The sequence below is a fragment of the Somniosus microcephalus genome, chromosome 5 (assembly GCF_052327205.1).
Source record: "Somniosus microcephalus isolate GS21.2 chromosome 5, FLI_Smic_1.0, whole genome shotgun sequence".
Classification (NCBI taxonomy): Eukaryota; Metazoa; Chordata; class Chondrichthyes; order Squaliformes; family Somniosidae; genus Somniosus; species Somniosus microcephalus.
This window is the reverse complement of record NC_140991.1, coordinates 68,326,507-68,353,334: the sequence shown is the minus strand read 5'-3', so window position 1 is coordinate 68,353,334 and position 26,828 is coordinate 68,326,507. Positions and strand designations below refer to the sequence as shown.

The following is a 26,828-nucleotide window of genomic DNA, read 5'->3' as shown; positions in this document are numbered from 1 at the left end:
ATGGGCATATTTGGAAATTGGATAATTGGATGCCCTGGACCATCATCATTCTGCTTGCTACTCATCATCACTAAACACTCCACATCCCCTTTAAGAGTTGCAGGCTGGCTTTAAGAAGAGACAGGCCTGCCGGCTTTCTCACCATCTCATATGACAAGCTGCCTATAAGCAATGCAGTTAGTGCTGGCAGCATGCCTCCAGTATTTAAATGAGGCCCAATCTGAAGGACAGGGGAGTGGGACTAGCTGAAGTGCTCTTGCAGAGACCCGGCACTGGCTAGATGGGCCAAATGGCCTCCTTCTGTGTTGTAATCATTTTATGATTCAATGATTCTCTTGCCAATGTTATCAGGTGGGCGTAATGAGCACCCCACCCACCGCCCACCCGATCTGCAGCACAAATGAAAATCAGCCCCTCGGACTTCATTTGTGCTCTGATAAAGTAGATCATGTACGCTTCTGCAGTGTCCTACATTCCATGCAAACAGCCGTATTTTAATTTAAGGTCTGTTGTGACATTGGCCAAAGTTTGGAAATGGTTATAGGCAATAAAAAGGGCGAGAAAGCATGCCTTCATACTAAATCACAACATGAAAAATGTCACTAGCTTGCCAGATGTTCAAGTCTGATATCATCTCTAAGTAACGCAATTGTCAAAAGCTCCCGAACTTATGGAAGACAATGAGATATATATCTGACATTGGACCAACCAATGTTATCCCTCCTATGGAGAAAACCTGTCACAGCTCATGGATAAAACAGAAATGTGACAGCTTGGTTTTGTTTTCAGGATACCAATGGAAGGCCACTTGGAAACAAATTAAGTGGCAGTTACATATTTGCTAATAATTTATTTAAGATCCAATGTCAGAAGTTCAATCTAAGTGTGGCAATCCAATCTACTGAATCAAGATCCAGTACAAGAAAGGTCTACATTTTTTCAAAACACGATAATGAAAAAGCTACTAGTTTTGCTGCATAGCTGTGGACTTTCAAAGCCCTGTGTCAAGAAGTCTTTTGTCCCTCCAGCCACCTTGTTTTAACTATCTGTATCCAGGCTAAAAGCAGAAAACATCATACCCATTCACAAGGAGCTGACAGAGCTAAATCCAGACAACTACAGACCCTATGCAGAGCATGTCAAACCTCATTAAGGTTAGTAAATGAGAAGTTATTGCAACTTGATGAAGGCAAACACCTACTATCAGGTTTCCAATTTAATGCAGAACAAACCAATTAATCTGTGACACTTTGAATCTTCTGATCCAGAAATGGGACAATGCTTTAAATGATCAGCAGAATTCAAAGCTAAAACTTTTTATATGTGCAGGGCATACACTAGGGAAAGGCAACTTGGCCTCATTGAGAAACGTGTCCCATTTGGCATATCAAGTGAAATGTTGTATTCAACATGCAATTTCTACAATGAATGGAAACATTGGTTGTTGACAAATTGATATTCATCTTATTGCATCATCTCCGTGATATGTTCTTGTCTGACACCTTCACCAGTGACCTGGTGGATGACATTAATATTGGCATCTCCTTGCTGATAGTACTACCCCTTATAGAGGTGGTTGATGCTTTATTTAATAGGCAGAAATAAACAGTTGGTGGACAAATGGTATGTTTTCTTTCTGCACTGAGGAGACTAAATCAAGATGTCTGTGAAGAAATCTTGCGCATGATTACATAGGATTACAAAGGATTACATAGGATATATGGCACAGAAACAGGCCATTCAGCCCAACCAGTCCATCCCATCTTTCCTCATCTAAATCTATCAGCATAACCCTCTATTCCCTTCTCCCTCATATGCTTGTCCAGCCTCACCTTAAATGCATCTATACTATTCGCTTCAACCACTCCTTGTGGTATCGAGTTCCACATTCTCACCACTCTTTGGGTAAAGAAGTTTCTTTTGAATTCCCTATTGGATTTCTTGGTGACTATCTTATATTGATGGCCTCTAGTTATGCTCTTCCCCACAAGTGGAAACACTCTCTCTGTATCCACTCTATAAAAACCTTTCATAATTTTAAAGTCCTCTATTAGGTCACCCCTCAGCCTTTTTTAAAGAGAAAAGAGACCCAGCCTGTTCATCCTTTCCTGATATGTATACCTTCTCATTTCTGGTATCGTCCTTGTAAATCGTCTCGACACCCTCTCCGGTGCCTCGAGATCCTTTTTATAATATGGTGACCAGAACTGTACGCAGTACTTCAAGTGTGGTCTAACCAAGGTTCGATAAAGGTTTAGCGTAACTTCCCTACTTTTCAATTCTGTACCTCTAGAAATAAACTCTAGTGCTTGGTTTGCTTTTTTTTATGGCCTTGCTAACCTGTGTCTCAACTTTTAGTGATTTGTGTATTTGTACTCCAAGATCCCTTTATTCCTCTACCCCACGTTTACTTGCACCCTCCAAGTAATAAGTGACCTCCCTAATCTTCCTACCAAAATGTAATACCTCACATTTATCTGTGTTTAACTTCATTTGCCAATTATATGTCCATTCTGCAAGTTTATTAATGTCCTCCTCAGTATTGCCTACCCCCCCCCCCAATTTGGTGTTATCCGCAAATTTAGAAATTATGGGCTGGATTTTGTCAGCCCCGAGGAGGCGGGTGTGGAGGCGGGACTGCCGGAAAAGTTGCAGAATTTGGGGGCGGGTGGCAAACCCGCCCCCAACCCACCTCTGTGCCCTTTTGCCAGGAGGCGGGAAGCCGTCCTGCCCCGGGTCCCGTCTCCTCGAGGCGGGAAAGGGATTAAAGCCTATTAACTGCCTGTTAATGGGTAGATAACAGGCAGAAAATAGGATTATCCCCATTTTCCCTTCCGAAGTGCAGGCTTCCCGACCTTGGGGAACCCCGCCAGGGTGTAGGAGAAGAGTAGGAGATCTGCGGAGGTCGGAGGTGTCTGAAAGTGCGATGTAGAGGTGAGTGATGGGTGCAAGTGTGGAGTGGTAAGTATGTAAGGTGAGTGTAAAGTGTTAGAAAATGTTCACTTACCTTTGTTTCTGCCTACAGCCTTCAGCCGCTGTGGAGCCGAAGTCCCGACATCTCCATTGTAGCTATCCTCCGATCCAACAGCCAGGTGATTTCTGCAAAGTTGAAAGGTTTGATGAATCCTGAACACAGGGACTCATCAAACTACACAGAATGTCAGTGTTTGACAGCTTCACAGAGCTGTCAAACGATGACATTTCTTCTTTCAAAAGTTCTTGACAGATGGCACGTCATACGTTGACGTGCTCTGTCACTGACTTCCCCCTAATTGACCTGCTGAGCCCGCTGGGCGGGCTTAACAAGGTCAATCGGGAAAATCCCGCTGGTTGGCCAGAAGCTGATGGAGGCGGGATTGAAAGCCGGCAAGCAGCAGATCCACCTCCAAAAGCTTCCCATTGAGAAAATCCAGCTCTGTTTTTGATTCCAAAGTCTAAATCATTAATGTAAATTGTGAACAACTGTGGTCCCAATACTGATCCTTGCGGAACACCACTACCCACCTTCTGCCACTGTAAATAACTACCCTTTACCCCTACTCTCTGCTTTCTGTCTTGAAGCTAGCTAGCTATCCATTCTGCTACTTGTCCCGACTCTGCATTCTCTGACCTTGTTCATCAGTCTATTGTAGGGTATCTTAGCGAAGGCCTTTTGAAAATGTAGATAAATTACATCTACTGCATTACCATTGTCTACTCTCTCTGTTACCTCTTCAAAAAATTCAATGAGGTTGGTCAAGCAAGACTTTCCCTTTTGAAATCCATGCTGACTATTCCTTATTATATTTTTTATTTCTAGAAGTTCTTCTATTTTCTCTTTTAGTAGGGATTCCATTATTTTTCCTGTCACCAATGTTAAGCTGACTGGTCTATAATTCCCTGGACATGTTCTATCCCCTTCTTGAATAGAGGTATTATGTTAGCTATCCGCCAGTCTTCTGACACTACACCTTTATCTAACAAATGATTAAATATGTGTCTACCTATTTCTACTGTACAGCACTTTGATCACAAGTATTCAGCACGCTAGCTTGGAAATCACATTCAAACAATTTAGGGAAAATAAGTATCAAAAGTGGCCAGAAGAGCTGATAAAAAGAGTTGGATATCTCATGAAAGCTCAGATCATCAGTCAGCAACCTTAGTTTTACACAAGGATAATATATGCCAATGATGGAATATTGTAGTCCTCTTCTGGAGGTTGTCAAGAAAACCCATCTCTTGCTCTTATTCGGTTCAGTCCAAAACCATTCGTTTTCTATTACTGTGACCTGGGTTGTGACCTCCAGAGAGATAGGAGAGCTCCATTGCATCAGTCTGGTGAAATTGCCACTCCCTAATTCTGTATTTATGATGTGGAGATGCCGGTGTTGGACTGGGGTGGACAAATGTAAGAAGTCACACAACACCAGGTTATAGTCCAACAGTTTTATTTGAAATCACAAGCTTTTGGAGCGCTGCTCCTTCATCAGGTGAAGTGTGAGATGCATAAAGACACAGCTTATATAGTCAGATAATAATGCCAGATGATTACAGGTAATCTTTCTAACTGCCATTTATCACACCTCGGCAGAGAGATAATCACAGCAATCAAAGGTGTGAATGGTGTCCAAACAGGTCAGTCAGGAAAACATTACATCAAAGAACAATGAGGTGGGGTCACAAGGGGTCAAATGTTGCAGATGCTGGGGTCTGTATGAAAAACAAAAAACAGACAAAAAAACATTTTTTTTGCTGGAAATCACAGCAGGTCCGGCCGCATCTGTATAGAGAGAACAAGCCAACGACGACTCGAGTCTGGATGACCCTACGTCAGGTGGGGGTTACATGTAGCATGACATGAACCCAAGATCCCGGTTGAGGCCGCCCTCATGAGTGCGGAACTTGGCTATCAGTTTCTGCTCAACGATTTTGCGTTCTCGTGTGTCTCGAAGGCCGCCTTGGAGAATGCTTACCCGAAGATCAGAGGCTGAATGACCTTGACTGCTGAAGTGTTCCCCGACTGGGAAGGAACACTTCTGCCTGGCGATTGTTGCGCGGTGTCCGTTCATCCGTTGTCGCAGTGTCTGCATGGTCTCGCCGATGTACCATGCTCCGACGCATCCTTTCCTGCAACGTATGAGGTAGACAACATTGGCCGAGTCACATGAGTATGTACCATGTACCTGGTGGGTGGTGTCCTCACGTGTGATGATGGTACCTGTGTTGATGATCTGGCATGTCTTGCAGAGGTTGCCGTGGCAGGGTTGTGTGGTATCGTGGTCGCTGTTCTCCTGAAAGCTGGGTAATTCGCTGCGAATGGTGGTCTGTTTGAGGTTAGGCGGCTGTTTGAAGGCAAGTAGTGGAGGCGTGGGAATGGCCTTAGCGAGGTGTTCATCGTCATCGATGACATGTTGAAGGCTGCGAAGAACATGGCATAGTTTCTCCACTCTGGGGAAGTACTGGATGACGTTGGTTGTGTCCCATGTTTGTCTTCTGAGGAGGTCTATGCGATTTTTTGCTGTGGCCCGTTGGAACTGTCGATCGACGAGTCGAGCGTCATATCCCTTTCTTATGAGGGCGTCTTTCAGCGTCTGTAGGTGTCCATCGCGTTCCTCCTCGTCTGAGCAGATCCTGTGTATTCGCAGGGCTTGTCCATAGGGGATGGCTTCTTTAAGGTGGTTAGGGTGGAAGCTGGAGAAGGGGAGCATCCTGAGGTTGTCCGTGGGCTTGCGGTAGAGTGAAGTGCTGAGGTGTCCGTCTTTGATGGAGATTCGTGTGTCCAAGAATGAAACCGATTCTGAGGATTAGCCCATGGTGAGTTTGATGGTGGGATGGAACTTGTTGATGTTATCGTGTAGTCTTTTCAGTGATTCTTCGCCGTGGGTCCATAGGAAGAAAATGTCGTCGATGTATCTGGTGTATAGCGTTGGTTGGAGGTCCTGTGCAGTGAAGAAGTCTTGCTCGAACTTGTGCATGAAGATGTTGGCGTATTGGGGTGCAAATTTGGTCCCCATGGCTGTTCCGTATGTTTGGGTAAAGAACTGGTTGTCGAAGGTGAAGACACTGTGGTCAAGGATGAAGCGGATGAGTTGTAGGATGGCGTCTGGAGATTGGCTGTTGTTGGTGTTGAGTACTGAGGCTGTCGCAGCGATGCCGTCATCGTGGGGGATACTGGTGTAGAGTGCCGAGACGTCCATCATGGCAAGGAGTGTTCCTGGTTCAACTGGTCCATGGGTGCTGAGTTTCTGTAAGAAGGATTGTAACAAGGGAACATCTATAATTATGGGGGATTTTAACTATCATATTAATTGGACAAATCAAATTGGGCAGGGCTGCCTTGAGGATGAGTTCATTGAGTGTATTAGGGATGGGTTTCTTGAGCAGTATGTAACTGAACCGACCAGGGGGCAAGCAACCTTAGATCTGGTCCTGTGTAACGAGACAGGATTAATTAAAAATGTCCTAGTAAAGGATCCCCTTGGAATGAGTGACCATAACATGGTTGAATTCCATATTCAATTAGAGGGTGAGAAGGTTGGATCTCAAACAAGCGTGCTAAGCTTGAATAAAGGAGACTATGAAGGTATGAGAGCGGAATTGAGTAGAGTGGATTGGGAAAATAGATTAAAGGGTAAGACGATACATGATCAGTGGTGTACATTTAAGGAGTTATTATACAACTTCCAAAAAAAATATATTCCACTGAGAAGAAAAGGGTGTAAAAGAAAAGACAGCCATCTGTGGCTAAGTAAAGAAATTAAGGATAGTATTCGACTATAAACAAGGGCATATAAGGTAGCCAAATCTAGTGGGAGGATAGAGGATTGGGAAAACTTTAAAAGACAGCAAAAATAACAAAAAGATTGATTAAGAAAGGGAAGATAGATTATGAAAGTAAATTAGCAAAAAATATAAAAACAGATAGTAAGAGTTTTTATAGTTATATAAAAAGAAAAAGGGTGGCTAAAGTAAATGTTGGTCCCTTAGAGGATGAGACCGGGAAATTAATGGTGGGAAATATGGAGATGGCAAAAACACTGAATGAATATTTTATATTTGTCTTTACAGTAGAAGACACTAAGAATATCCCAACACTGGACAAACAGGGGGCTATAGGGGGGGAGGAGCTAAACACGATCAAAATCACTGAGGAAGTGGTACTCGGTAAAATAATAGGACTCAAGGCGGATAAATCACTTGGACCTGATGGCTTACATCCTAGGGTCTTGAGGGAAGTGGCGGTAGGGATTGTGGATGCATTGGTAATAATTTTCCAAAACTCCCTGGACTCTGCAAAGGTCTCGGCAGACTGGAAAACTGCTAATGTAACACCCTTATTTAAAAAGGGCAGTAGACAGAAGGCTGGAAACTATAGACTGGTTAGCCTAACATCTGTGGTAGGTAAAATTTTGGAGTCCATTATTAAGGAGACAGTAACAGGACATTTGGATAATCATAATTTAATAGGACAAAGTCAGCATGGTTTTATGAAGGGGAAGTCATGTTTGACAAATTTGCTGGAGTTCTTTGAGGAAGTAACATATAGGGTGGATAAAGGGGAACCAGTGGACGTAGTGTATTTAGACTTCCAAAAGGCATTTGACAAGGTGCCACACAAAAGATTATTGCTTAAGATAAAAAATCACGGGATTGGGGGTAATATTCTGGCATGGATAGAGGATTGGCTATCTAACAGAAGGCAGAGAGTTGGGATAAATGGTTCATTCTCAGACTGGCAATCAGTAACTAGTGGTGTTCCACAGGGGTCAGTGCTGGGTCCCCAACTCTTTACAATCTATATTAGCGATTTGGAGGAGGGGACCGAGTGTAACATATCAAAGTTTGCAGATGATACTAAGATGGGGGGGAAAGTAGTGAGTGAGGAGGACATAAAAAACCTGCAAGGGTCCATAGACAGGCTAAGTAAGTGGGCAGAGATTTGACAGATGGAATACAATACTGGAAAGTGTGAGGTTATGCACTTTGGCAGGAAAAATTGTAGAGCAAGTTATTATCTTAATGGCAAGAAACTGGAAAGTACTGAAGTACAAAGGGATCTGGGGGTCCTGGTGCACGAAACTCAAAAGGTTAGTATGCAGGTGCAGCAAGTGATTAAGAAGGCCAATGGAATGTTGGCTTTCATTGCTAGGGGGATAGAATATAAAAATAGGGAGGCATTGCTTCAGTTGTACAAGGTATTGGTGAGACCGCACCTGGAATACTGCATACAGTTTTGGTGTCCATACTTAAGAAAAGACATACTTGCTCTCGAGTCAGTACAAAGAAGGTTCACTCGGTTAATCCCGGGGATGAGGGGGTGGACATATGAGGAGAGGTTGAGTAGATTGGGACTCTACTCATTGGAGTTCAGAAGAATGAGAGGCGATCTTATTGAAACATATAAGATTGTGAAGGGGTTGGATCGGGTGGATGCGGGGAGGATGTTCCCGATGATGGGTGAAACTAGAACTAGGGGGCATAGTCTTAGAATAAGGGGCTGCTCTTTCAAGACTGAGATGAGGAGGAACTACTTCACTCAGAGGGTGGTAGGTCCATGGAATATGCTGCCCCAAAAAGCTGTAGAAGCTACATCATTACATAAATTTAAAACCGAAATAGACAGTTTCCTAGAAGTAAAGGGAATTGAGGGTTACGGGGAGCGGGCAGGAATTTGGACATGAGTCTAGGTTTGGATCGGTCATGGCCCTGTGGGTAGCGGAGCGGGCCCAGGGGCCGTGTAGCCTGATCCTGCTCCTATTTTGTGTGTCTAATTCTGTTAGATTCAGGAGGTGGTTCTGTGATAGTGGATTGGCGGTTAGGATCAGATCAGCCATGATCTTATTGAATGGCGGAGCAGGCTCGCGGTGCCGATTGGCCTACTCCTGCTCCTATTTCTTATGTTCTTATTAAGTCTGTAGTGTCGCGACAGAAGCTGGGGGTTCCCTGTACAATGGGTTTCAGGATGCCCTCGACATATCCAGAGAGGTTCTCACACAGGGTTCCGTTGCCTGATACGATAGGACGTCCGGGTGTGTTGGCTTTGTGTATCTTTGGGAGGCAGTAGAAGTCTCCCACGCGGGGAGTACGTGGGATGAGAGCGCGTAGGATGCTTTGAAGGTCTGGATCGAAGGTCTTGATCAGTCTGTTGAGTTGGCGGGTGTGTTCTTTGGTCGGATCTGCGGGTAACTGTCTGTAGTGTTCCTGGTTATCCAGTTGTCGGTATGCTTCTTTGCAATAGTCCGTTCTGTTCTGTATGACGATGGCTCCTCCTTTGTCTCCTGGTTTGATGACGATGTTGCGGTTGGTCTTGAGAGCGTGGAAGGCGTTGCGTTGTGCTCGGGTGACATTCTGGACTGTCTTGTGAGTGCGGCTGATGAATCTGGCATTGATGCATCTCCTGACAGCTTGAGCATACATGTCAAGCTTAGGGCAGCGACCCTCCGGAGGGGTCCAATTTGACTCTTTCTTCTTCGGTTGCTGCACTGTGGATCCCTCTGTCTGCTGTTCCGGATCATTGGTTGTCTCATTGGGTTCGCTGCTGACATCTTGGGATTTGTGGAAGAATTCCCGGGGGTGATGGGGGGGAGCAGTCTGGTAGCATGCAGGAAACCCGGAAGTCGCTGTTCTCCTGAAAGTTGGGTAATTTGCTGCGAACGATGGTCTGTTTGAGGTTAGGCGGCTGTTTGAAGGCGAGTAGTGGAGGCGTGGGGATGGCCTTAGCGAGGTGTTCATCGTCATCGAAGACATGCCTCCACTACTTGCCTTCAAACAGCCGCCTAACCTCAAACAGACCATCGTTCGCAGCAAATTACCCAGCTTTCAGGAGAACAGCGACCACGACACCACACAACCCTGCCATGGCAACCTCTGCAAGACATGCCAGATCATCAACACAGATACCATCCTCACACATGAGGACACCACCCACCAGGTACATGGTACATACTCATGTGACTCGGCCAACGTTGTCTACCTCATACATTGCAGAAAAGGATGCCCTGGAGCATGGTACATCGGCGAGACCATGCAGACACTGCGACAACGGATGAACGGACACCGCACAACAATCGCCAGGCAGGAGTGTTCCCTCCCAGCCGGGGAACACTTCAGCAGTCAAGGACATTCAGCCTCCAATCTTTGGGTAAGCATTCTCCAAGGCGGCCTTCGAGACACACAACGCAAAATCGTAGAGCAGAAACTGATAGCCAAGTTCCGCACTCATGAGGACGGCCTCAACCGGGATCTTGGGTTCATGTCATGCTACATGTAACCCCACCTGACGTAGGGTCATCCAGACTCAAGTCGTCGTTGGCTTGTTCTCTGTACACAGATGCGGCCGGACCTGCTGTGATTTCCAGCAAAAAAAATTTTTTTTTGTCTGTTTTTTGTTTTTCATACAGACCCCAGCATCTGCAACATTTGACCCCTTGTGACCCCACCTCATTGTTCTTTGATGTAATGTTTTCCTGACTGACCTGTTTGGACACCATTCACACCTTTGATTGATTGCTGTGATTATCTCTCTGCCGAGGTGTGATAAATGGCAGTTAGAAAGATTACCTGTAATCATCTGGCATTATTCTCTGACTATATAAGCTGTGTCTTTATGCATCTCTCCACTTCACCTGACGAAGGAGCAGCGCTCCGAAAGCTTGTGATTTAAAATAAAACTGTTGGACTATAACCTGGTGTTGTGTGACTTCTTACATCTGTATTTATGAGTAACAAAGGGGAAGGTAATAGCCCGGAATTTGCAGTGAGTAATGATGGTGCACTATCAGCGTTCGCCGTTATTACCCTGCTGAAACTGACCACAAGTTTAGCAAGATTTAGCACATGTGCATCTAAACACAGAAATCTTGAAGTTGCGGTTAGTTATTTACTGCACCGACACTGGCTGCGCTGTGGACCCCGCCCTCCCCTCATAGCCAGCAGTCAGTGTAATCAGTGAAATCAGTGAAACTGACAAAAACGTGGGCTTTTCCACACTAATATTGTTGTTAAATACCCCATTAAATGTTAAGCCTTGCTGGAATAGGTGTAACTGGGGTTTTAACTGCGTATTGACTGCTAAACAAATGTTCTGACCCTGAAAAACTCTCTTTTTATATTTGCGGAGTGTCAAATTTCTCCATTATGATAAAAATTACAATCTTTTAAAACTTCAATTTTTTTTTAGTGCTTGTTCATGATATTTCAGCTTCTGCCTTATCCCCGTGTGAAAGTCCCAATCTTTATTTCGCTCTCTGTAACATTTTTATAAAATCCGGATAAAAGCAGCTTTTCATTTCCTGGTTTGCTGTCTGTGAGAATTCTCCGATGTGATTGGCTGCTAGGCAGCTTGTTGACATCACTGCAGCTCTTTGCTGGGAATCGCCATGACAGAGCGTTGCAATCTACACGTTGAAAAAGGCAAACTTCTCGCCGCAGAGATCTCCGTGGGCCACTTTCTTCGCCGTTGACCGCAAATTAGGGGCCCGTGTAATGCTGGGCCCCCTTTTGCTATTATATGTAGCAATATTTTCAGGCATTCAGTTAGGCTTCCAGATATTGCGTACAACAGCCATGGATTTAACATTGCTTCCTGCACCGTGAGCTGTAGCAGCGCCAATGAATGACATTGGGGTCAAATGATATTGCCACCAGAAGAGTGGTTAACTAAAACTATCCTGCTCTCTCTGTACATATATCACAACAGTTTTATTCCAATTTACTGGAATAGAACCATCTCTGTAAAGGGTTTAAAAGCAAACAAAGGTTCATTTTAAATGAAAAAAACTGCATGCTTGTAAGCATCTGTACACAAATATGTGGACATGCAGGCAGCATTTTTGTGCATGCCTCAGTCTTGTTTTTCAGTGAGCTTCTTCCCTCTCAAGAAAATCTAATAAAAATAGTGTTCCAGGTAGTGAGTTGCTTTTAAATTATTCAGCAAATCTTGTAATTAAAAATATTATTGCTTTTTTTTTAAACATTGTCACTGAACATAGAATAAAATTTATCACAGATTGTAGCTTGTAGAAGAATTAAACTGATTTTTTACCCAATGCATTAATTAATAATAAATAAAGATGTTTTGTTTGTGCTGTAAAACTAGAATGATTAAAAAAATTACTACTGCACCAAGATGATTCTTATACTTCTGATTTTGCATTGGTTAAATCAGTTTAGCCTTCCGTTGATGCCAGGACTCTCAGAGACCTGTTTTTAGCAGGTCTTCCCTGCCAGCAATGTGGCTGAGTCCAGGCAGTTCACTTGGTTCATAGCTAGCTATAGGAGCTGCGCTTCCAGCACCAGCACTGGCAACAGTTCCTTCACCAGCACCGATACTGGCACCAGCTCCAACACCAGCACCGACACCGGCACTGGCAACAGCTCCAGCTCCAGCACGAACCTTGCACAATATACAGGCAGCTTTAGTTTCTTGGATGAACTGAACATTTGGAATAAGCAATCTTGCCATTTTCCCCCAGAGTTTCCTGCAAAATACACAAATCAATGTTTAGTAAATAATTCTCTTCCGAACATCCTTTAAAAAATCTCATGAGAACCAAAGAACGCAGAAAGATCCACTCCCTATATGCCCTTAATCCATTCGAAGATGAAAACAATAATGCTGCTTTGACATATGACCATATTGTAGATTCTGCTGATGTTTACTTAAGAATAGACCTCATGAAGTTGCTAATAAGGAAGTAAATGCACGTTTGTTCGTGCCCATATACAGCCTGTTTAATTCATATTCATATGTTCATTCATTCTCATTGCTCATCATGCACTTTCTTGAAGTCTGACACCATGGCCGGAATATTTACCTGGCGACGTGCTGGCAGCGGGGTGGGGTGATGGGGGGGAGCAGTCTGGTAGCATGCAGGAAACCCGGAAGTAGCTGCAGCTTTTTAACCCAGCCACTGCATTTGCATCTGACTTCCGGGATTCCCAACTAATTCACGCGAACGGGCGTGATGACGACACTGCAAAGATGACAGTTGAAGGATTGTGGAGGTGTGAGAAAAATAGCTAGCTGCGTAAAATGGAGTCTCAACGCTCGAAAGCTGCCCCTCGCTTTAGTGATGCCTCCCTGGACTTTATGCTGCAAGGTGTAAGGTCCGCAGGGAGATTTTATTCTCTGCTGACGGGAGGAAGAAGCCAGCCTCACTGACGAAGAAGGTATGGCTGGAGATAGCAGAGGAGGTTAGCAGCAGGAGTGTGGTGCCATGCTCCTGGATACAGTACAGGAAACGATTTAATGACCTCATGAGAGCAGGAATGGCGAGTACAATGGTACAGTCAACTGCATCCTGATGTGTGTGTCACCCCAACCTCCACACTCTGGCTTCCCAAGCCTATTCCTGCACATCACTCCTCACACCAACGTACCTTGCAGATGCACCCATCCCTCTCTGTCTATGCACTTCCTCACATCCCCCTCTGACCATCCACCACTGACACTCACCCTCATCTTAATGCAATGGCACGCCTCTCCCTCATAGTCACCGTCAACAAATGTTGTCCATCCATCTGTACCCCTCATTCCATGACTCTCACTCAAAGGTCTCTTGTTTCTCTCCTCGCAGGAGAAGAGAGCACAGAACACCAGGGAGAGGCAGAGAGCCGGAGGTGGGCCTCCAGTCATCACCACGCTCAGAGGAGGATGCACTTGGAATAAGCCGAGTGTCAGCATGCCTGGCGGTGGGAGATGGAGAGATGGGGAGCTCCCAGCTACCTGGTGACAGAATTAAATATCACATAGCCACATGACATACAACAGTCACTAATATTGACTTGGTGTCAGTAGCGAGTGAAATATGCTCATGTGCATAATGTTCACTTAAAACATTCTTACCATGACAGTTCTAATTCATGTCTTTACTCACCCACAGGCCCATCAAGTATCCAATAGCCAGTGGTGCCAAAGGAGGAAGACTCCCCAGAGGAGGTCACTAACTCTGAGGGTGCACCGTCACAGGACACATGCACACCATGCACCAGCACAGATACACACATGTTGGTGGGACCATCAAGTCAGATAGTTGTGTTGTCACCCGGTGTCTCACAGATCACATGTGTGCAAGAACAGATGGTACAGACAGGGACAGTAGTGGAGAGTCCTCAGGGGAGGGCTCAGGACGCTACAAGCTCTGCTCAACTGGATGCTGATGCTGAACCTCGGGTGCCATCGACAAATAGGATGATTCAGGAGGAGCAGCCAAAACTGCGTGAGTCTCTGGCAGGATTTCCAGCCACGATGTGCACACTTGCAGAGAGAATGGAGAGGTCCATCTCAAGCATGACTTGCATGATGTCGTAGGCCTTAGCTACGATGTCTTCGTCTATGGAAAGAGTGGCCACCTGTATGGAGCATCAAATGCGACAGTCAAACGAGTGCATGCTGGCCCTCACCAATGGCTTGCACACTCTGAATGGCACCTTAACTAGGATAGATCAAATCCTAGCCTTGGCCGTTAAGCGCCCCACTGATAAGCAGCAAAGTGCTCTCCAGCTCATTGCTAGCAGGAAAGTGCAGGTGATCCATGAGAGGGATGGTGGTGAATGGGGGCATAGAAGTGGGGACTCTGCTCAAAGTGCTTCCACTTCTCACCCGTTGCCCCCTCCCCCACCCCCTCAGTCAGTACCCCACATGCTGCCTCGTGTCCCGATGGCCGAGTCTGCCCCTGCACAGGTGCAGGTTGAGCAGTCTCTGGCGGGGCCCTCACGGTCTCCAAAACCCTGAGGACTTCGGCCAAGAGCATCTGAGCAGTCAGAGCAGGGATGTGAGTAACCTGCCTCTACCTCTGATGAAGCCACAAGGGTTGCATGTCGTAGGAGTTACAGGAAAAGGAAGATGAAAGATTAGGAGTTGCACGAGGGTATGCACATGGGTGTGTTAGACATGTCACAATGATAAGTAAATGTATAAATTTTGATCCATGTATAAAACTATTTATTTGAATAACTTTCCAGTCTTGCCCAATTTTGCCAGCAACTTGGCAACTGGCCTTCTTAGTGCTGATGAATGGTAAGAAAAGACTTATATGCGAGCAATGGGTGTCTGTGAAAGGGATGCTTGGTTGTTTGCAGGACTGCTTTTCGCCTGGGGGAAAGGGAGACAAGTGTGTTAAGCATGTGGCTGCCAAATGGGTACAGTGGTGTAACATAACTAAATCTTGCCATGATGAGTCCATCCCGGGCAGCAATGTCTGCCGCTGCTGGTGCTGCTGATGCTGGTGCTCATCTTGGTCCTCATCTGAGGTCCAAGATGAAATAACATAAGCAGCACCCACGCTGATCTGATATATGACAGATTAAAACTGCAGATCTGACACACAAACCTCTAAAGTAGTGAGAGTGACCTCAAATGTAGTGAAAGTCACCTCCAAAGTTGTAGAAATTACCTGAAAAATATTGAAAGCAAACTCTGAGAACAAGTGCTGTGAGCAAAAGCCTTTCACTTAGGCAAGGAAACAGGTGTGAGGTCTCAGTAATTATGGTATTTTTTGCCTCTCATTTGTTCAGCCCCCTCAATTGCCGCTGTGCTCTTGCCTTGTTTTCACTGGCGAGGTCCAGGAAGCCCGGGAAACCCGTGGACCCACAGTGAAAGTTGAAAACACCTGATAAAAAACTGTTAACTACCTCTTAACAACCTCTTAATTGCTTTCAATTGGTAACCCGCCTCTCCCGAGGGGGTTTCTCGCACGCTGCTGAACGCGCTCCAGTGAAACGCGAAGGTCGGTAGGTTGGAACCGGTTTCCCAACACGCTGTCAATTTCAGCGCATTTAACTACCTGCCCACTCCCAAATCCACACACTCTTTGATGTTAAAACTCCCCCCCAATTGCCAAATATCTCTCCAGCCTCTCTAGGTCTATGACCCACAGTCACAGCCAGGATAATAGCTTCTCATGTCTGCTCTATCCTTTGGCTATTGTGGGTAGCCCTGCTGCACTGTAAAGAGTACATCTCCATACCCTTATGGTAACTACTATGAGTGAAGATCATGTCAATCTGAGCATACTTCTTTAATTTCTCTTCACTCTCCCTCCAATTTGCCTAGAAATTGTGCAGCTCAACAACTGGATTGGACCAGTGTGCTCGATTTATATGAGCTTAGCTTGACGAGCACCAGTCATAGAATGGTTACAGCACGGAAGAAGGCCATTTGGCCCATCGAGCTCGTGCCAGCTCTCTGCAAGAGCACTTCAGCTAGTCCCACTCCCCCGCCCTTTCCCCGTAGCCCTGCAAATTTTTTTCCTTCAGATACTTATCCAACTCCCTTTTGAAAGCCGTGATTGAGTCTGCCTCCACCACCCTTTCAGGCAGTGCATTCCAGATCCTAACCATTCACTGAGTAAAAAAGCTTTGGTTCTTCTGCCAATCACCTTAAATCTGTGTCCTCTGGTTCTTGACCCTTCTGCCAATGGGAACAGTTTCTATCTACTCTGTCCAGACCCCTCATGATTTTGAACACCTCTATCAAATCTCCTCTCAATCTTCTCTGCTCCAAGGAGAACAACCCCAACTTCTCCAGTCTATCCACGTAACTGAAGTCCCTCATCCAGCTGCTTTTTGATTGGCTACTCAGTTGCATTTTAGTGCAGTTGAACACACCTGAGTTGTGTGCTCCTGAAAGTGCACTAAAAAGGAAGGCAAATCATTTAACTCCCATTTAATGCTCCGCCTATGCACTAAGAGGAATTTCATTTTACACTCACGAGTCTCTAAGTAGCTGAAGGTTTTTCCCATTTGTCAGCTTTAAGGTGCTGACTAAATTACTAAACATCAAAAATGGACATGTGACCATAAATTTAACCTAAATGTCTCAAAAAGTGAAAGTGACACAAAACTACTGAGCGTTAGATTAGAAAACATGGAATGAGAAAAGAACATTCCTCCATCAATCTTGTTCCTTCCACAAACTAAGCAATTTGCACCATCGCAGACTCCACCAAACTTAATACAGCTGTACTGTATTCTGAGAGAATGTTCTATGAAATTTTTCTCTGTCTCCAAAAGACAATCAAGTGAAACTTCAATTACCGACATAACCTTACAGCCTATATTAGTCAATCCTGTCCAGTTCCTTTCAGCACATAACATTTCCATCGTCTCAGTGACATTATCGGGTCAATTCTGCCGGGCTGTGCACTGGGAGAGCAGTTGAGCCACAGGCTCATGGAGATCACAGAAAAGGGAAGCAGATCTCCTTATTCATGGCTCAGTTGGTAGCATTCTTGCTTCTGAGTCAGAAGGTTGTGGGTTCAAGTCCCACTCCAGAGACTTCAGCACAAAAATCTAGGCTGACACATCTGGTGTCCTGGTTAATATTTATCCCTCAATCAACATCACCAAAAAAAGCAGATTATCTGGTCACATTGCTGTTTATGGGAGCTTACTGTGCGCAAATTGGCTGCCACGTTTCCTACATTGCAACAGTGACTACACTTCAAAAGTACTTCATTGGCTATAAAGCACTTTGGGACGTCCTGAGGTTGTGAAAGGCTTTACGACTTGAGCTCTCACCAGCTTACTCATTAGTATACGCCAGCCTCAGGACCTACAATTCTGCAGTCCACTGTATTCTGTGTGCTAGAGTACACAGGTGGGGTGGGGGAGGGGGTGTGGGGCAGAGGATCGGGGGTAGGACTGGGCTGTTAAAAGGATCGGGTGGGGCGGGGTCAGGCTGGACAGTTAAGATGATGGGGGGGGTGGTCGGGCAGAGGATAGGGGGGGGCAGAGGATAGGGGGGGGGGCAGAAATGATCGGGGCCGGCCTCTGGATGATTGGGCAAGGGGGTGAAAGGAAGATCATGTCTGGCCACCGGCGGAATGGGGCTGGCCTCCGGATAATGAGGGCGGGGTGGGTGAAGGGAAGATCATGTCCAGCCTCCGGAGGATCGGGGCGGGGGGGGGAGAAGATCGTGGCCAGCCTTAGGATCATCAGAAGCCTTGTAGGGGATCTCTGATCATTGGGGTTTGGGCTAGGCAAGACCCTGGATCCAGGAGCTAGGTATAAAGGTACTTACCTCCTGGATCCAGCAGACCCCGCCTTGTTGTAACTGCTGAGTTTTCTGAATTGTGTGAATCCCGTCCACATGCAGTTAAAAACAAAATGGCGGTTAAAAAAGAGGCTTCCAGCCTCTTTATAATATTTAAATTGACATCCTGCCTCCTAGGAGTGGGTTGGCTGCCCGCCCCCATCCCACCTCCGTTAAAACCGGAAGTGGGCAGGTTCAGGTCGGAAATCCAATTTTTAACAATTTAACTACCCCCACGCTCCAAACCCACCCTTTTTTAAGGTTAAAATTCCCCCCTTATTTTCTAAGGTGTAGATGATGTTTCTGTTTTTCCTACAAAAGTGCATCACCTCACATGTATCTATGTTAAAGTTCACTTGCCAGTTAACTGTCCAGTCTGTAAGTTTTCTAATGTCTTCTTGTAACATGTTGCATGCTTCCTCAGTGTTAGCTATAACGCCCCCAGTCTTCTTCATTTACATTTAGCCCTTATGTATTCCCTGTATTAATGCTTTGATTTCCTTTGTTGTTTTAGCTGCCTAATCCCAGAAATCATTCTCCTGCTGTCTGTGGCATTAATACCTTGACCATGCATAATTATTCTGTCATTCTCCAGGCATTTTTTTGTGCACATCAATTAATAAAATCATAAGAATCCCATTGTTCATAATGTTGTTATGTTGGTTGGTAGCAGTCTGAGAAGGAGATGTTTTAAACCACCTCACCCCACCTTTTTCAATGACATCAATTAATATATCACATCTTTCAGTTCACTTTGTTCTTCAGTATGTACATGACAGTTCTTCCGGTAGATCACCAGCAGTCCTGATGGTTCAAAGACCATTTCCTTTGGTCCCAGATGTATTCATTTATTTATGGGTGTCTTAGTGGAATTGCCCTAGGGGGATTCATGCCCATGATGCTTTGAGGCTAACGCAATGAGTGGGAGTCTCGATTACATTTCTTCACCCCCTCTCTTTCAGTGCTTATTTTTATGATTTAATTTTCACCACTTGGTTTTAGTGGTCCCGTCTCTTGATAAAATTATTTGTATTTAGCAGGCATGCCGTTGTTTTTGATATGCAGAATTATGTTGACCTTGCACACAGAATGAAGGAGGAAAATATTTGTTGAAATATATAAAATGTAAATTATGAAATGTATTCTCAGTAAAGGAGTCCGGATCCCTCTGGAATGCTGATAATTGCACAATAAATAGTCACCAGGAGAAGTACTGTCAAATAGGCTAGAAATCTGTCATAGAAACATAGAAGATAGGAGCAGGAGTAGGCCATTCGGCCCCTCGAGCCTGCTCCGCCATTCAATTAGATCATGGCTGATCATCCAAATTCAGTACCCTGTCCCTGCCTTCTCCCCATATCCCTTGATCCCCTTTAGCCTTAAGAAATATATCCAACTCCTTCTTGAATATATTTAATGAATTGGCCTCAACTGCCTTCTGTGGTAGAGAATTCCATAGGTTCACCACTCTCTGGGTGAAGAAATTCCTCCTCATCTCAGTCCTAAATGGCTAAAATGTCATTTTCTCATTTATGATTCTGGTCTGTTTATACCAATCTCCGGGGTCCTACATATTTCTTTGGTGTGTTATTAAGGACACTTAGCAATTCTAGGAGAATAAGAGGAATTGAAGAAGTAGAGCATTAGAAGAAATGAGGAAAGGGGGAAAGAAATAGACATGTAAAATTCATGGGGAAGAAGAAAAAGAGAAATATGGACAAGCACATACAGAAACGGATATGAATCAGTAGACATCCAAATAATTGGTTGTTTGTATGCCCACCCTGATAGCTGAACATTAAAAGACAGAAGCATCAAGATTGGGCTTTTCAGTACTTTGAGATTGCCTTCCTTTGATATGATGCAATAATACCAAAAGTATTAGTTCAATTTCCAGCTGCACGAAAATATTTAGTGAAACAGCAATTTCAGAGCCGCCAATGTTTTCTGATGAATAGAAGGGTAGACTTATTGGAATAACAGTATTATTCCTCACTGAGTGGAGCCAGATTAAGAATTCTTAGGGCCCTGAGCACCAAAAACATTCAGGGCTTCTCCGTAACCACCACCTGCACATCTCCGCACCCCCACCAGCCCCCCCCACCCCCCACCCCCACTGCCGATCCATTGACTTCAATGGAAAAGAAAATTGGGCAGGATGCAAAAGGAGATGCTAATTCACTAATGCCTGTTCTGCGTTACTACTGGAGTTGAATTTTACCCCCTTTTGCTTTCTTGTCAGCTGCTTTATCAAGTTTTTGCATGACCAGCTTTGGCTTCAGATATTTACTCACTAAAGGGTGAATTTTAATCCTGAGCGGGTTTCGGCCAGGCTTGGGGGTGGGTGGATTGAGGTGGGTCTAGTGCGAAACTACACTTTCTGTCAGAAATTCCAAGCCTGGGGTATTTTAACCCCTGGGCCTCATCTAGATGCTGCCAGTCAGCTGCCTGCCTAAAATGGGCGGGCTAGAAAGTTTGGGCAATCGGAAGCCTCCCATCAGCACCAAAGGAAGGCATGTCGGCAAGTCGCGGGGGTGTTTGGCCGTGTCTCACAGGTAGGTGGGTGGAGCCAGGGGCAAGGGAGCATGCCTGCTCCTCCTGGCCCCACAAAGGAGTGTTTTACAGTTACCTTGGAGGGCTTCTGTTTACAGACCAAGTGAAGATATGCTTCTGCTTAGTGAGAAAACCACGGCAGCTTCCCCACTCAGGCCCGGTTAAAATGGCATTGGGTTCCCATTGACGCCACAGGGCTCTGACAAACATTTATGCCAGACCCTGGCTGGTGCCTCAGTTACCATCACAACCAGCAGTGGTAAAATTGGAAATTGTCGGGAACGGAACGGGAAATGGAACCGCTTCATTTTAACTGCGGGCTCCCTTCCCGCCTGGCGGGGAGTGTTTTAATATGTCTTCCTCTCATTAACTGTGCTCAGCTATTATCTGTAGCCACAACTGAACTTGCTCTGTAATGCAGCAGTGCAAGGAAAGGATCCTCTTGTTTCAGATTCCTCTTTGCAGCTTTTTCAGCTCTCTCGGCTCCTCCATATGAGCAACAAGGCTAATGGTAGTACTATATACAAAGTCAGACTGAGTTCCAAATGCCTAAACCTCTGTTCCATTGCTGCAGTGATTTATCGACTTTTCATGGAGAAGCAAGGTACAAAAACCTAATGGATGTTGTCAGTGGCCATCCATTGTAGAGATTTGATGTATTATTGGGCTGATCATGAACTTTCATGACCAAGGAGGAAAGTTCACCGCTTTGTGAATCATATTTCAGTGGGAACCTTCAATCAATGCCAGCAATTTAGATTTATTATCTATATATTAATTATTAATACAATCATGGTATAACTGTCAGCTTATTGTTTCTGGCAATTTACATATCTAGTGTTAAGCTACTTCAAGTTATTGCCTTTTGTTTCTCCTTTCCAGTGCATTTCACCGAAAGGCCGAGGCTTCATGCTGGGAGCCTATGACTGTCCCTGTAAGTCTGGATTCTATCGCCCCAGAAGTGTCTCACAGAAAAGCTTTGATGGTAAGTGCCTCCTGCCTGGGAAGAAATGGGCCTGATTAATAATGCAGCATCTTTTTTTATCTTGTCAGGGCATGCACTTAATTCCCAAGGACCTTTGGGGCTGGGTTTATGTAATCATTTAAAAGTGATATCCCTTGTACCATGTAAGCTGTAATTCAACCAAAGGTCAGGTGAAAATGTCTTCAAGATGTTTGATTTATATAACTAACTGAAATAAACTCTTCCCACATCAAGTTAATGTGGATTTTGTTACTGTAACCAGTGCTGGGAGCGAATCATAGTAAGGTTATTATACATTTATTGGTGATAATATTCAATCCCTTATTTTCATTATTTTCAAATAAATTCCAAGCTGAAGGGTGCAGGAAAAAGTCTAACTACCATTGTACGCTGCAAGATGCCCCACTCCAGCAAGATTTGGCCCATAAAATTATTGTAAACATTTTAAAGATGAATTGGACTCAAAACAACAGTATCACTGCATTCATAAGAGATATAAATAGAAGTTATTTTGACACACTTCAGGATAATAAAGGCTTCTCAACCAAGACAGTATGACAGGCTTATTAAAGAAAAATTACTAAATGCTCACATCGTAGAATCAGATGTATAACAATTAAGATCACAGCTTTCTTTCTTATGATTTCTTTAGTTTTACTGCAGTGGTTCTCAATCTTTTTCTATCTCATCCTCCTTTTGTGAAATAAAGAAATATTGTGATTTCCTCCCCTAACTAACTAAATATTAAACAGCCCTCCCCATTCACACACAGATATTCTTCTTATTTCCCCTCCCCCAAGATTATAGGGACATTACATAGGAACAGGAGTAGACCATTTAGCCCCACGAGCCTGTTCTGCCAGTCAATGAGATCATGGCTGATTTGTGACATTCTTCCTTTCAGTGTTCCCAGTTCACAGATTGTATTGTTCGTCTCTCCTCCACCCCAGCGACACTCTCCCTCCCTGAACTGCTCTTCACTGCCAGTTGTGACTCCTGCCTGACAGTCATGCTTCACTCTCAGAATGGACTCTCTGCTGCAGGATGTCAGGAGGAATTTTTAGTGTTGTCGAAGTTAATGCCAATGCTCTGTTAGTGAAGTTGCGGCAACAGATAGAATACCAAAGCTGGCAGTGAGAAACACACCTGAGAGCAGAGTGCCAGTGACCTCCCCTCACTTCCCCAAATGAACATCTGGAATCACTGAGATAATGGTACTAGAATCTGCGAGCATTGGGCGATTCTGGGATTTGGGAGATTGTAGTCTGGGGATTTGTGACGACTGAGGGGGGGAACACAGGAAAAGAGTAGAATGCTAGTCAGAAGAAGTCATGGTCAATCGGTACAGTGTTCTGGTGAGACTGCACTTTAAGTGTCCAATTCTGGCCATGGAGACACAAGGGAGATATTCAAGAATTGGAGGCAATGTACAGAAGAAATACAAGGCCGATGCCTACTGTCAGAGCTCTATTTAAAATATGCAATTGTGAAAATATTTTATATTGGTTAAAGTCTTATCTTGGTCATTAGAAATTTCAGTCACTGAGGGAATAAAGGATAGATGATTATTTTTTTCAGAAATCACTCTGAATGAATCATCAACAAACCATGATGGTGAAAATTTGACATGCGGTTTTCCCTTATAAAATGTTTACATAGGATTTTTCCATTGTGACATACAGGTTTCCATTACAAAAACATGACATAGAAAGTTAGGTTAATGTGTACTGGAAGTGTATGCCATACACAAGAATATATTGTATACAATTTTTTTTTACTCTGACCCAGTAACTAACACTACAAATTTCCAGGGAGCCTGTATCACAATCAAGAGGTGCTTACACTATACAGCAACCAGGTACACTAAATTTATAAGCAGCCTCCATGTTACTGTGCCAACCTACTGCACTTTTTCATGCACCTCCTTATTACTACACAATAAAACATAAAACTATTGATGCTGAAAATAAGTTGGTACATTCTAATAAATATACCACACATAAAATAATACGTTAAAAATACTAATATGCATTTTCGTAATAAAATTATATTGAAAGAAAGAAAATTGTAACCTTTCCTCACAAAAATCTCCTACCTTCAACATAGAAACATAGAAACATAGAAGATAGGAGCAGGAGTAGGCCATTCGGCCCCTCGAGCCTGCTCCGCCATTCAATGTGATCATGGCTGATCATCCAAATTCAGTACCCTGTCCCTGCTTTCTCCCCATATCCCTTGATCCCTTTAGCCTTAAGAAATATATTCAACTCCTTCTTGAATATATTTAATGAATTGGCCTCAACTGTCTTCTGTGGTAAAGAATTCCACAAGTTCACCACTCTCTGGGTGAAGAAATTCCTCCTCATCTCTGTCCGAAATGGCTTACCCCTTATCCTTAGAGACTGTGACCCCTGGTTCTGGACTCCCCCGCCATCGGGAACAGCCTTCCTGCATCTAGTCTGCCTAGTCCTGTTAGAATTTTATCAGTTTCAATGAGATCCCCTCTCATTCTTCTAAACTCTAGCCTAATCAACCCAATCTCTCTTCATACGTCATTCCTGCCATCCCAGGTATCAGTCTGGTGAATCTTCGCTGCACTCCCTCTATAGCAAGAACATCCTTCCTCAGATAAGGCGACCAAAACTGCACGCAATACTCAAGGTGTGGTCTCACCAAGGCCCTGTACAACTACAGCAAGACATCCTTGCTCCTGTACTCGAACCCTCTCACTACAAAGGCCAACATACCATTTGCCTTCTTAACCGCCGGCTGCACCTGTATGCTTACCTTCAGCGACTGGTGCACAAGGACACCCAGGTCTCGTTGCACGTCCCCTTTTCCCAATCTATTTCCATTCAGATAATAATCTGCCTTCCTGTTTTTGCCACCAAAGTGGATAACCTCGCATTTATCCACATTATACTGCATCTGCCATGCATCTACCCAATCGCCCAACCTGTCCAAATCGTACTGGAGTTCTCTGCATCCTCCTCACAGCACACATGCCCACCCAGCTTTGTGTCATCTGCAAACTTGGAGATATTACATCTAGTTCCCTCATCTAGATCATTAATATATATTTGTGAATAACTGGGGTCCTAGCACCGATCCCTGCGGTACCCCACTAGTCACTGCCTTCCACTCGGAAAAAGACTCATTTATTCCAACTCTTTGCTTCCTGTCTGCCAACCAGTTCTCTATCCAAGTCAGTACCTTACCCCCAATCCCATGTGCTTTAACTTTGTACGCTAGTCTCTTATGTGGGACCTTATCGAAAGCCTTCTGAAAGTCCTCACTTCCCATTTAATGACAACTGTCTAACCTTCTCCCATAATTCATGACTGTATGACAATCTGAGATGAGACAGGAAAAGTAATAATATCATTTTGAGTCAGTGTGAATTTTGATTTTGAATGAAATCTTTCGAAGAACGAATTACCACTTGACGTAAGAAAATATTAGGCACTTGGCCTAAGCATTAAACAAAGCTTTAATCAACTATTTTACAACATGGAGGTCTAGTTGTGTCCTTCACTAGTTCCTGTTAAGAATGTCCTGCCCAAGCTGGGCCCGTGCCCAAGCATTTATACTCTCCCTGGACAGCGCCACCCGCAGGCTGCTCAGTATTATTTCATAAGTCTTTCTTTCATGAATGACTGATTCATTTCACCACTGAAATGACAAAACCTTGGCAAGAAAATATCCGCACTTTCATGATATGAAGACAGATCAGATGAAGAATATAAAGAACTTGCATTGTGCTCTACACTACGCTCTTTAAAAAGTAGTGTGAAGTACTAGCACTATCAATATTCAAATACAACCTGTAAGCACTTTAACCAAAGACAGCATCTGGAAATTGAGCAGAAGCAATTAAAACACCTTGCCGATGTACAAATAGAAAACCTGCATGAGAGCAAACATCCCTCTCAATCTTAATAACACTTTATGGCTACCAAGATGCGTGGCACAGCTGAAAAGTACATTCTAAAATAGGAAGACATTGAGCTGAAAGAAGACCTAAAAGGAAATTTAGATTTACAATACATTCGAGAAAGACAAACAAAAACTAGAACTCCAACCAGTTCTCATGACAGGAAAGCAACTAAACCAGCAGAATGTGCTGTACAATGCAACCATGACAAAGGCCCAGACAGCATTGACAAATTGTCTGCAGCAGGAAAACTGCAACTATGCAACATATCTTCTAGGAGGAAGTATATATAATGTTAGAAGCCCACTAATGATGGTAATATATGGCTAATGCTTTATCACTAAACTGGGTACAATTATGGAGCTACTGTGAGAGCTATTATGTAAAGATGTAACATTCCAGTGAGCAGTCAAACAGGACAAAGCATTACAGGAATTGAAAGATTCGCTTAGTAGTGACACCGTCACACCATACTTTGATACTTCAAAAGCTCAGAACTCTGGGTGGATGCTGATCCTGTTGTTTTGGAGCACTGCTAACTCAGATTGCTAAGGCCAGGAACAGAAAAATTGTCAATTATGTGAGTTGTTTGCTATGTCCCACAGAAAAAACAATATAGTCAGATTGAATGAGAGGCTCTTGTAATAGCAGTGAAAGTATGTTGTTTCTATATGTGCTGCCATGGCTGTCCATTCAAGGTTATTTTATACCATTGACTGCTTGCACCTATCTTTGGAAATCCAAAATGAATCGTTTTGTCTGGGCTCAGAGGTGACATTTGAAGTGTCAATCATAAAAGGCTATCACACATGAATAGAAATTCCAGCAGATATATGTCACAACATCCAAATCTAGACTCCACTAGGAGCCACTCTGCAAAATTGGCTGAAGAATTTATTAACTTCGTTGCACAATATTGAACTCCAAACTCCAACTATAGAGTACAAAAGCAAGGAAGTTATGATGAACCTTTATAAAACACTGGTTCGGCCGCAACTGGAGTATTGTGTATTGGGGTGGCTGCAGGGCATTCTGGAGGGGAAGGGTGAACAGCCAGTTGTCGTGGTGCATATAGGTACCAACGATAAAGGTAAAAAATGGGATGAGGTCCTAAAAGCTGAATATAGGGAGTTAGGAGGTAAATTAAAAAAATAGGACCTCAAAGGTAGTAATCTCAGGATTGCTACCAGTGCCATGTGCTAGTCAGAGTAGAAATAGAAGGATATTTCAGATGAATACGTGGCTAGAGGAATGGTGCAAGGGGGAGGGATTCAAATTACTGGGAGATTGGAACCGGTTCTGGGGGAGGTGGGACCAGTACTAACTGGACGGTTTGCACC

At 44.1% G+C, this 26,828-nt stretch overlaps 1 protein-coding gene across 1 annotated transcript in view; it reads left to right on the top strand.

Moving 5' to 3' along the window:
- The window catches only part of gpr158a (G protein-coupled receptor 158a), a 702,414-nt gene that overhangs the window by 333,334 nt on the left and 342,252 nt on the right, over positions 1–26,828 (top strand). Inside the window, 1 exon segment of the mRNA XM_085987742.1 lies at positions 21,452–21,554. Coding sequence (XP_085843868.1) covers positions 21,452–21,554 — 103 coding nt within the window.